Below are 12,028 nucleotides of genomic sequence, written 5' to 3' on the forward strand. Positions count from 1 at the left end.
AAAGCTTGGGAAATCTTTTTGTATCCAAATCCGGCTTTAAACTTCTCCACAACAGTATCTCGGACCTGCCTGGTGTGTTCCTTGTTCTTCATGATGCTCTCTGCACTTTACACGGACCTCTGAGACTATCACAGAGCAGGTGCATTTATACGGAGAACTTGATTACACACATTTTATATTCTTTTTTTTTTTTTTTTTTTTTTTTTTTTTTAAAATTTTTTTTTTAATCCTTCTACTTTTTGAGAGGGTTTGCTGCACTATTATATTAATAATTTTTAATTAAAAAAAAAATAATTAAAAAAACCCTCTCAAATTTTTGAAAAGGTTTGTTGCTGAAAGTAAAAGGGGCTGAATAATTTTACCGCCCACTTTTTCAGTTTTTTATTTGTTAAAAAAGTTTGAAATAGCCAATGAATTTCGTTCCACTTCATAATTGGGACCCACTTGTTGTTGATTCTTCACAAAAAATTACAGTTTTATATCTTTATGTTTGAGGCCTGAAATGTGGCAAAAGGTCGAAACGTTCAAGGGGGCCGAATACTTTTGCAAGGCACTGTATATATAAAAGAAAAAACCTTGAAAGAGCCACTGAATGAGAATTTAAATGAACTGCTCACCTCCTCAGGCATGTCCTCTGCGATGCTCTCTGTGATGGCATTTCTGGGTGGGAAGGTGCGGCAGGCGTCCAGACCTAAACCCATCGGCTGCCCTCTAAGAGGTGGCGGCGCAGACGGAGCGCGTGGAGGCTGCCCAGGAAACTCGCTCTCACTCAGTGTCTTTGCCATCTGGAGCACAGAACACGACTGGTCGTCCAACGCCCCTGGTCCTCCTCCTCCTCCTCCTCCTCCTCGTCTAAAACCCTCTCCGAGAGCCAGCGGGGCAGCAGGACTGGCTGCTGGGATCCTGACCTCGGCTAGGTCTGGGTAAAGAGGGCGAGGTTTGGAGAACGGGGCCTCTGCAACCATCTCCAGGGCTCCCTTAGGCAGAGGAGGAGGGGGGAAGTCAGGAGGGGGTCGATTCAGTGTGCTTCCGACTGTTGTTCCGACACCAACGCCCTGCGCTCCTGTTCCACAGGCGCCTCCGTCGTCCTCTGAGGAGCCCTCCTCGCTAATAGCGCGGACCGGGTGCCCCGTCATGGGTCTGCGTGGGTGAGAGGGCCCTGAGGCCACAAAGGGGGGTTTGGTTCGAGCCCCAGCTGAGGGAGGAGGGGCTTTAGCTACCTGGGGGTTTGCGGAGGTAGGAGATGGGAGTAGCTCAGGCGAAAGAGCAGCTGCCGACTGGTTGGGAACGCCCTCCAGGATGTAGTAGGCGGGATTATTGTAGCTGTTCTTGCAGATGGATGGATCACTGTCTGGTGCATCTTGTTTAGGCCTTCACAACACACACACACACACACACACACACACACACACACACACACACACACACACACACACACACACACACACACACACACACACACACACACACACACACACACACACACACACACACACACACACACACACACACACACACACACGGGGCTTGATGGCTTAACTTTTTATGTTTCATGGTTTTCACTTTTTGTTAGGGTTAGATAAAATGCTTTGTTGATCTTAGTAAGAGCAGTGGGACCGGCCCCTTCTGGGACGGCAAGGATTGCGGGTGGATTACGTGTATAGAGCAACGGTTTATACATTGTCCCATACTAGCACCATAAAATCTCGGATCTGAAATCTGAAATGTGCTATACAAATAAAGCTGCCTTGCCTTTCCAAAACAAAAAATTGTCTACGGTTGTATCTTTTGTGTGGTTAACTTGTATATGTGTATTTGCTGGTCAGTGGGTATAAACTACATAAATGTGTCAGTACCTTGCAGCAGTTTCCTCTTTGCTGCTCCTTTCTCCCTCCTCACTGACTTTTCCCAGCTCTCCAAGCGGTTTACGAACCACAGATGGCCTGCATCATCAGGTGGGACAAAACAGAGGATTCAGAAAGGGGTTTGTGTGCACATCCCTGGTGAAAGGTGCAAGCTATCAGATTCCACAAAGGTAAAAGTGGAGAGTACCTAGATTAAAGCTCCCAAAATGTAACATTTCAACCATTCTTCATCAGGCAAATGCCCAACATGATCAATAGTTTTTTTCATTACAATATTATGATTATTTTTTAAAATACAACATGATGATGGTATGTCTGCTGTATTAAACTGTATAAAAGGAGAAATAAAAGGAATACTACTGTTAATGGTACTCAAGCAAAACATCAATCTCTAAATTGGTCAACAATACATTTTGTTTCCCATTTTATCTTTGATTATGAGGACATCCAATGTAATGTAAATATCTATATTACAGAGCAAAAAATGTGGTGTGTAGAATAATCTCCTCTGAAGGATGTGTGCAAATTTTAATAAAACATTCAGCTTTTTCTATAAAACGACATTAAGTGCAAAAGTGTACTGACTTGACGTATTCATGTCCCACTCTGGATACCAAAGTGGATTTCCCTTTAGGTCCACCCGTCTCATCCTTGTCCACACTGATCCACTCTGAAATACAATAAAAAATAGCTGTCAAAGTCAAACTGCATCATTTGGACAATTCACGACTACACATTCTTGAAGATTAAAAGCCCTTTCCTTTCATTTACATCTTCCCTCCTCTCTGGCTAGAAATGCTGATTCCTTTTAATTGATGTCTGTGTTAAGGCTCTGACACACCAATCCGATTATCGGCCGTCGGACAGTCTGGCGAGGTCGGTGACTTGAGTCTGTTCGGTGTGTTCCGTGCTGTCGTCATTCGGAGGAGCCGTCGGCATCCATTTTGGCCGATTTGACTTGTTGAATCAGGCCAGTGGGCAGTCGGACTCAAGGACCAATCTGATTGGTGGAGTGCTAGCCCTTGACTAGCGAATCAGTGCTTCTTCCACAAGAAGAAGCCCGAGAGCTGACAACGCCAGTATCTTTTTATTACTAGCCGTATCGTATTTTCTTCCGTTCAACGATCCTTCTTGACTACTATAAACACTCTCTGATGAAAACAATGACTGACGACAGCGTGCTCTGTGCACTGTGTTTACGAGGAGATGTTCCGTCATTTCCGGTTTTCATTTTTTGGGCGACAATACAGATTAGCGCCGCCTGCTGTTATGGATACGCCTTACGTCTTGCGCACGCGCAGAACGTACGCTCAAGTCGGCATCGCTGCGGTGTGTTCCCGAGGCACTTTTCTGAACTCTCTTCCTCAAGTTCCCTGTGTGTCTACACAGCACGCTATGACCACACAGTTCCATATACAGAGCATTACCGTAGAGTCTCTCCCTGGTTCCCATCCTTTCGGAGGGGACTCTGACCCTCATGGACCCCCTGATATTTCCTGTTTCCTCGCCACGGTGGGACAGGTAGGTGTGGAACTGCTGTGCTGTGCTGCCAATCATAGACTTCAGAGCCAGCACACACTCTCCTAGCAGGGAAAAACACACACACACATTGCTTGCTTGACAGACTAAAACAACATCAAAGAATTCCATGGCCACACCACACTCTCTTTATACCATAGGACTCGTATCCATCCAGTGATTTCACAGTCAGCAGCAGATGTTGGTCCTGCAGGTACTCGATCTCAGAGAGAAGAGGTTTGAGCGTCGTTAGCTGCTTGTTGGACCAGCCCACGCGCAGGAAGTTGACGTTGTCACTGCTCTGACTGTCGTTCTCATAACTCTTCTTAAACTCTGCAGATGAGAGACAGAGAGAGAGAGAGAGAAATGCAGGGCAGAGTGGATGGGAGAGAGGACAAAGGGAACACAGTGGGAAGGAGAGGTGGGAAGGAGAGAAGGTAGATGTTTCTACTGCATTTCATTCAAAAGTACATGGTGGGCAGGAGGCGGGGATGCAGCACAGGTCAAACATGGATTTGAGTTTAAAGGTTTACTGACTGCCTGAGATAGGGAGGAGGGAGAAAGACACCAAGAGAAGAAACATATAAATTTTTTACTACATCCGCTCGGTCTTACAGAAACCCTGTCTGCGCTGTATCTCCTGCTGGATTTCTGTATGTGTGAATGAGTTCTTCTCACCTTCCAGACAAGTGGAGTAGAATTCGATGAAGAACTTGGTTCTGCTCGCTGTCTTCACTATAGCTTCAATGCTCTCAAACTCAATGTAGGCCTGCTCTGAAGACTTTGGCAGACCTACACAGCACAGAAACAGGTGGCCAGGAGGGATTTGGGGGTGGGGTGGGGGTGGGGGGAGTGTAGAAAAGGAAGATCTGAGTAGGTGAAGCATAATAGCATATACAAGGGACAAGAATCAACTTAGAAATGTACTTGTAAATGTGACATTGTCCTTAATGAGAGAAAAACGTAGAAAAATGTAACCCAAAAAAATATCGCAGATCGTGAATGTGAAGAGATGAATCATTTTGCACTTAATAACTGGTATTCAGTTACAGTGCATTACATTAACTTTAAAACATTAGCTGTGATGCTACTTGAATATAGAGAATAAGTAACAGGGTGCTGTATTATTTTATCTCTGTTCTATTTCTGCTTTCTATTCGGCTTCGAGTCATTTAACAGACTACAGGAGTACATCATAAACTGTCCAGATTTGAGCTGAAAAAAACAAAAACCATCATTAAGTTTCTAAAACGTACACAAAGCCCGCTCTATTTTGAAAATCAGCCATTATGGCCAAATCACATCTATCCGTAGCCTTAAAAGAGCAAGAACCGAGAAAAAGAGAGACATAGTCAGACCAGGAGGGAGAGCGATCAACAGGAAGAGGAAATTAACAAAGAAAATTCAATTTTCAAGTATTTTCGGAAGAATTTAACTAAATCCACTCGTACCTTTCTTGGAGACAAACTGGGAGGTCACCCCCACCTCGAAGGTACCAAACACAGGGGAATGATCACTGGTCACGATATCATCTGTACAGCCTGGCAACCAAAAGAGCACATACTTAAGTCTCCGTGTTGATATATCATATTAATTGCTGTAAAATCCGTATATAGAGGTTTATGATATTTTGGGTGAAACTACCCAGTTGCTATAATTTCTAAAAAGAGCCTCTGTTACACTGAATTGCAACAAATGTGTGTTGGGTGACTTTCTGCTGATGGTCTCACCATAGGAGTTGCAGACAATGTGTGTTTCTGGGTACGACTTCCACAGGATCCTGTCACACCAGGACGGAACATTAGTCCTCATCTGGGTCCGACAGAAAGGCAGAAGACACAGCAGATTTATCAGTTGACAGAAATGGCTGGAAGGCAGTATATCTGTGATGTTGTTTGAGTTAGGGGGCTTTCACACCCGCCTCATTTAGTTTGGCTGAATTGCACTAGAGTTCGTTTTCCCCCTTGGTGCGGTTCATTTGGGCAGGTGAGAACGCAGCAATCGCACTCAAATGCGTACCAAAATAGGACCAAACAAGCAGAGAACTTCCTGATGAGGTGGCCTCTGTGCACCTTTGATCGAACTCTGGAGCGGTTCGTTTGTGGTGAGAACTTGGTCCGACCTCGAACCGCACCAACTGTGTGCTCCGCAAGTCTGAGCTAAACAGCTCCTGTAGTCAGGTGTGCGCTTTTGCAATCTCCGATGCGGCAGAACCCAGAGATGGTTTAGAACTATTGAGTATCTTTGGCAGAACATGCAAACTGTAGCCGCTTGCAGTGTTTTTCTCACAGAAACAGACTGCGGTCAAGCTCGTCGTCACTCGCATTTCCATGGGGAAACCAGCCTCTGCTGTCTCGGTGACAATGTCTGATCTAAATGAAATGAGCTGGTTTTACCATGGAGATGCAAGAAATATTCACTAGTCCAGAACACAGGACCTTCTTCCTGTATTTATTTTCTTCCTCCCGCCACAGACTCATCTGACCAATGAGGGGGATGAACGTTCCTGCGTGATTTGTAATGACGCATTTCGGTACGCTTGGATTTTTCCAGGTGTGAAACGGAACCGAACCAAGCGGAAACCGCTCCAAGTTTACAAACTCATCAACTGATTCGGACCAAAGCAAACAAACTATAGGTGTGAAAACGCCCTTAGTAAACGTACCCCTGTGGCCTTCTGCTTCTGCCAGACATAGGTGTCCCTTGAGCCACGTTCATAACGGTAGGTGGGAGGGAATGAGATCTCTTCCTCCGCTGCAAGCAAGCAGACACACATTCACTTTTTAGAACTCAGAGCAGGTGAGTGGAGTAGAGTAGGATTTTAGAATATCAATAAATCCCATTAACACATTTGAGATGTTTTTATAATTCTAAAACGAATGGACACAAGAAAGCCTCTCTCTCTTACTCTGCTTTTTGCAAGAGCTGACTGATTGGTTGTATTGTAAAACATGAACACACATATTCATCACAGACTGCTGATTGGTGCTTGTGTTGACACATTTACACTATGTGTGATACAGTGGCTGATGAGAGCAATGTTTCCCAGTCAGCGGGTTGCATTTAAAGTTAATCTCATATGACGTGAGTGCAAGAGAAAGCTCTCACAGTTCCTCACTGAAAGGCTGATTTTAAGTCTCCCAACACTTACTTCTTCTACTTAATAAAGTCTGTTGTCTTCTTCTTCTTCCAATATCTATTCCATTACGCACAGGGAGAGGAAGTAAACAGTACTGTAAGACAGAAGTCTGGGAGAAACGCAGGCATACAAACCAAAGCGTAGAAATACTTTGTTCTTCTCCCTCTCCAGGTTGAGCTGGTCCACCTTCAGCAGGGGCTCAAACTCCTTCCTGTTAATGTAGTTCAAAATCTCCTGCACATAGACACAAAAGAGACAGCACCACAAAATGAGGTGTCACCCAGATCTGCTGCATTTCATCATTCTGTGCATGTGCGCCTGTGTTTGTGTTCTGCTTCACCTGTATGTCCATGTCCAGCCTGTAGTTGAGGTCTCCCAGCCAGAAGAGGTGCGTGAAGCGCAGTGAGATGTCGAAAGAGCTCAGCTGTTTGTCTCCTAGTGACAGCAGGCGGAGAATATCTAGGTAGTTTTGGTTCCTCCTGTAGGTGTCAAAGGTCACATGTGTCAGAGGTACTGTAACAGTATATCCACCACAAAGTCAATTTAAGGGTTAGAAGGTACAAGCCATAAAGCCCCAAATAATGTGTGTGTGTGTGTGTGTGTGTGTGTGTGTGTGTGTGTGTGTGTGTGTGTGTGAACTGTGGTAGGTACCTGGCAATCTTCTCATTCCCTGATGTCAAGTGACAGTTCACAAAGCCGAAAGATGTCCCGTTGAACATAAAGGACACACCCACAGCTCCTTTGTTGCCTAAAACAAACGTCAAAAAAAACTTACAAACTAAATATATGATTGACAAGTAATTGACAGTGTAACAAGTGTTACTTTATTGAAAATAAAAACCAAGAACATAGAATCATTTTGATCCAGTTGTGAAAATGAATCCCACTAAAATGTCAAGGTACACTGCTATGAAAATATTTAGTTTGGGATAAAGAAAAAAATCTAGTTTCATTCTCTTACTTTTAAAGTTTACAGAGTTTAAATGAATGTCATGGCATTTTAAAATCATACAGATACCAGAAGTTTTCTTCCTAATTCAAGTCCGATTTCTTTCATGTGACCACAAGAGTTGCACTAATAAAATCCATAATAACTCCTTTAATTGCCCCTTTGTTAACAGAAAAGTCAGTGTTTAATTGTGCGGTTATTCCATTGTTCATATTTTCCTCTAGATTTTGACCATGAAGTAAAGCATGTGAAGGAAAAATAAAATCTCAACACTGAGTTCTGTTGTTACCCAGTGTGTTGGCGATGCCTGTCTTGACACTGGACATTCCCACGTGGCTGATCCGGTTCTCGTGTTCCGGTTTCACTAACACAGCAATTTTTATGTTCCACAGAGTTTGCACTGCGATCTACAACCAACAACAACAACAACAACAACAACAGACAGTGAGGAACCTATAGGCATCGTTTCTTTCAGCTTCAGTTTTGCCTCAACCTTCTTAAACGTTAACATCTCCACTTTTTCTTCAAACCCCCCTCATGACTTAAATTAGTTAGGCCTGAGGAGGCACAAATAACACTACTGTAATCAAAGAATGTGATCTTTGTTTTCTCACCGGTTTATAATCCAGTTCCGTCTGTTCTTTCAACATGGCACGTAGTGACTCCACCCACTCGCGATCACACACAGAGTTTTCTTGGCTTCCAAACACATAAAGGTCATGAGGGATGGTGACCGTCATCTCGTCTAGAGTTTTCCCGAGGCCACGACACAACACCCATGAGGCCTGAGACTTTGGCGCAGGCACTGAGCCTACCGACACAGACCAAAATGTTACATTCTCTTCAAAAATACTAAAATGTTACATTCTCTTCAAAAATACTAATGTCATGTTCTGGAAATGTGTTTTTTTTTCTTCAATGCAACATATGAACATATATACCTAAGTCAGTGTGTGCTATTTATGTATGTTATGTTTACAGAAAAATTAATCTGAACACACAAATAATGTGTGTGTCTAACCCATATTCCAGCTGCCTATGAAGATAGAAATCATGTCTGGCTCGTCTTGGTTGGAATGTTTGTTCTTCATCAGCTGCAGCAGCTGGCAAAATGCCTCCCGCTTCTGAAACACACACACACACACACACACACACACACACACACACACACACACACACACACACACACACACACACACACACACACACACACACACACACACACACACACACACACACACACACACACACACACACACACACACCTGTGAGGGGAAGTTGCCTCAAAAAGGGCACCTTGTTTTTAAGTAGAAACACTTACAAGCTGACTAACAACCCATGGGCTTCCATTAAACCTTTAAACATTTGAAGTGTATATGAGTTTATTACTTAACAGCTCTCTCTTTTACAGCACTGTGGGCAGACAACTCTTTGGTATTTTCCATCATGTTTTCTTCATTAAAAGAGAAATATCTAATAGCAATGCAGAGTTGAGAATCACATTACAGCCGGCGTGTCAGTGGAAACTGAATTCATAGATGAGATTTGTGTGTGGGTCCCTGCCACAAATCTTGGATCTGTTAGTGTCCTTCATATGATTATGACTATACAAATAAAATAGATATGTGAGAGTATTTCCTTGTCAGTTTGAATATGAATGTGTCTGTAAGTGTGAATGGTTGAGTAACTGTAAATGATTTTGCTTTACATCTACAAGTGTATGATTGAGGCAATGTTTGAGTATGTGTGTGTGTGTGTGTGTGTGTGTGTGTGTGTGTGTGTGTGTGTGTGTGTGTGTGTGTAGACCTTGGCACTAGCAAAGATGAAGTCTTTCCTCTGGCTCTTGTCCTTCTCCTTCTCAAAAACAATGCCCAGTTTATTCTGCACCCGCTGAGACTTGATCAGCTGACGGACTAAGACAGACAGACAGACAGGCAGACAGGCAGACAGGAGACAGAAGGTCGGAGATAGGAAGGGAGAGAGAGAGAGAGAAAGAGGAAGAGAGAGAGAGAAAGAAAGAGAAATGTCGAGGTCAAGCAATAGATTGAGCGGGTTAAAGACGGTTAAATTAAAAGGAAGGAGAACAATGAAAAGCCATTAAATCCTCATATTTTTTTTTTCATGTCTTTACCTCAACTTTATCTCAAACAGATACCATCAAGAATATTATGTTATAACTGGCTTGGATATAAAAATACACTTCATCTCTTCCCCTGGAGTCTAGAGACCATGGTGGGATGCAGCTAAAGCAGACACATTACTCATGGTTTCCCACGGTGTTTTGTAGCAGAGGATGGCCACCTCGATCAAAATACAGACCACCTCCAATACCATCATAAACTAATGAATATACCTTTATGACATAAAACATTAACTATCAGGTAAAAGAGTAGAGGTGCGAGTAGAGGATTTCACACTTAATGAATGTGGCTATTGTTTAGGCGGTCTACAAACTAAACTGATCTGGGTAACTTACTCTGTTAAACAGATTTCTGCTGAATCATTTCCTGGGGGAAAGACTGATTACTCATCTCACAGTTCAGAAAATACTTGGGTTGTTGTAAATGGAGCGTTTGTGTAATTCTCTCACTTTTGTCATGTGTGAAGGTGGTCCAGTCCTCTTGGCTGTCCTTCACCTTCTTCATCACTACCAGTCGTCCTCCCTCCACGTCCACCGACAGAGTGTACTTCTGGCTCTTTCCTATCTTTGTCAGCTCTGCCAGGTAAACATCCAGCTTTACCTGAAGTGTATCAGGGGAGGAGGATTAAAAACACACAAACTCACAGAAACTGGAGCTGCTTGTAGCGCGTTTATAAAAGTGGATGTGTCCACAGAACTTTCAAGTCATATCAAATCCTCACACCACCAGGGGTCTCCAAAATGAAAGTAGTGGACTCGTCTGCACTCTGTCTACTGTTATTGCATACAAAACAAGCTTGCTGCTTCTATGGCAAGTATTAAATCTATATAGCTAGATTGAAAAACTAAAAACTAAAAGCAGGAATTTTGATGATCACACACAATGTCCGGAGTCTCTCAATTTATAGTTTTAGTATAGTTTTTGTAAATTTCTGTTCATCCCATACTACTCACAAATGTGATGAAATGTTTCCTGATTTTGAGTCATACCGTGTAAAACCTTGATGGGGTCTGTTTGTGTGTTAGTGGCGAATCAGGTGCCACATCTTAAACCCACATCGTAACGCTTCTGTTCCCGTGCAACAGGAAGTTGCTGGAAGGAGGTCACCACAGAGGATGCACACTTGGCTGACAGCTAGTATTTTAAAATCATTCACCTCTTCTTTCTTCTCTGACTCCCCCTTTTCCCCACCTATTCCTACTGACAATTATCCGGTTATTTCATTTGACCTCTTCACCCCTACAATGAATCTTTCATATTATTCAGACTTTTCCTTTGTTTTTCTCTTTAAGTCTATAAATTATGTTGCTCAAAATAAAATGACTATAATCTCATGAGCAATAGACAACATTTTAGTCATACACATTTACATGCATAATCATTGTGAGTGGGAGTATGATACCAAAAGTGACAAATACCATATACTATGACAAAGCCACTGTGGATGCCACAGGAAGTGCATTACAAACATTTCTGTTGGCTCACATCAGTTCTGCTGACGAAGTTCTGGCAGTGTGTTTTAGGAATATATGACCTCATACACTGTTTTACTGTAATTCAGGCTCAGTCTGTCCTCTGTGAAACGAAACCAACATCCCTTGATAGTAGCATTTAATAAATAAAATCTGCAGGCATTTCAGCATTCTACAACAAATCTTAGGTTTGCCTCCAGTCTAAAATTAACACATAATAATAAAATAATCTTTTGCCGGGTTTCCTTTTCCTTGTCATAAAAAAGGCAATATGAAAAATTTAAGATTTTGATTAAAAACATGCGTACCTAAATTGACAATAGAGTGGAGTCGAGCTTAAATGTCCCATAGGGGCAATTTGGCTTTTAGATCATTGAGTGTCTTAAATAAGTATGGGTTCATTTAAATAACTGCTACAATTAGGTATTTCTCACATTACCCTTCCCTGATGAATGAAAGGGTGTAAAAATAGTTTAAAGGGGTGATAGAATGCAAAACCGATTTTACCCTGTCATAGTTGAATAACGACAGTTCGATGGGTAAATAGGACATACATAGAAGCTCAAAATCCCACTGACACCCCTTTACTATGAAAATCTCATATTTTGAAACTGCCGCTGAAAACGGGCGAATCCCAACAAAGCTGGAAGTTGACGTCAACCTCCCAAAAACCGGAACCTTTGTCACAGCCATGGGTGTATTAAGAGAACGGTCACGCCCCAACATTTACATAGGCTACACAACTGACCTGAGATCAGGTAGTTTTCTGAATCTAGCTAGGTCACGCAGATCTCTGCTATTCCATTACAAAATTCACTTCTGAAACTTTTTTATGCGAGAATCAACCATATAAAGCTCAAATATGGGCCGCTTTACGAAAATGGATGGCTAATTGCAAATTTTCTCCGACTGTGTGTCGGAGTTTAGTGCCGGTGTTGGCTGCC

General features: G+C 42.7%; 1 protein-coding gene across 2 annotated transcripts in view; it reads right to left on the reverse strand.

Annotated features, from left to right (window-relative positions):
• inppl1a (inositol polyphosphate phosphatase-like 1a) overlaps positions 1–12,028 on the reverse strand; it is a 28,868-nt gene that overhangs the window by 3,005 nt on the left and 13,835 nt on the right. For both annotated transcript variants that reach the window (XM_039787739.1, XM_039787730.1), the window contains 17 exons: positions 10,062–10,212; positions 9,278–9,384; positions 8,493–8,595; positions 8,086–8,282; positions 7,761–7,878; positions 7,174–7,270; positions 6,863–7,001; positions 6,657–6,756; positions 6,049–6,137; positions 5,114–5,195; positions 4,835–4,924; positions 4,062–4,175; positions 3,540–3,716; positions 3,293–3,448; positions 2,451–2,535; positions 1,857–1,943; positions 618–1,371 (listed from right to left, as the gene is read on the reverse strand). In XM_039787739.1, the coding sequence (XP_039643673.1) occupies positions 618–1,371; positions 1,857–1,943; positions 2,451–2,535; positions 3,293–3,448; positions 3,540–3,716; positions 4,062–4,175; positions 4,835–4,924; positions 5,114–5,195; positions 6,049–6,137; positions 6,657–6,756; positions 6,863–7,001; positions 7,174–7,270; positions 7,761–7,878; positions 8,086–8,282; positions 8,493–8,595; positions 9,278–9,384; positions 10,062–10,212 (2,646 nt within the window). The remainder of the gene's footprint in view (positions 1–617; positions 1,372–1,856; positions 1,944–2,450; positions 2,536–3,292; positions 3,449–3,539; positions 3,717–4,061; positions 4,176–4,834; positions 4,925–5,113; positions 5,196–6,048; positions 6,138–6,656; positions 6,757–6,862; positions 7,002–7,173; positions 7,271–7,760; positions 7,879–8,085; positions 8,283–8,492; positions 8,596–9,277; positions 9,385–10,061; positions 10,213–12,028) is intronic.

Source organism: Perca fluviatilis, chromosome 2 (assembly GCF_010015445.1).
Source record: "Perca fluviatilis chromosome 2, GENO_Pfluv_1.0, whole genome shotgun sequence".
Classification (NCBI taxonomy): domain Eukaryota; kingdom Metazoa; phylum Chordata; class Actinopteri; order Perciformes; family Percidae; genus Perca; species Perca fluviatilis.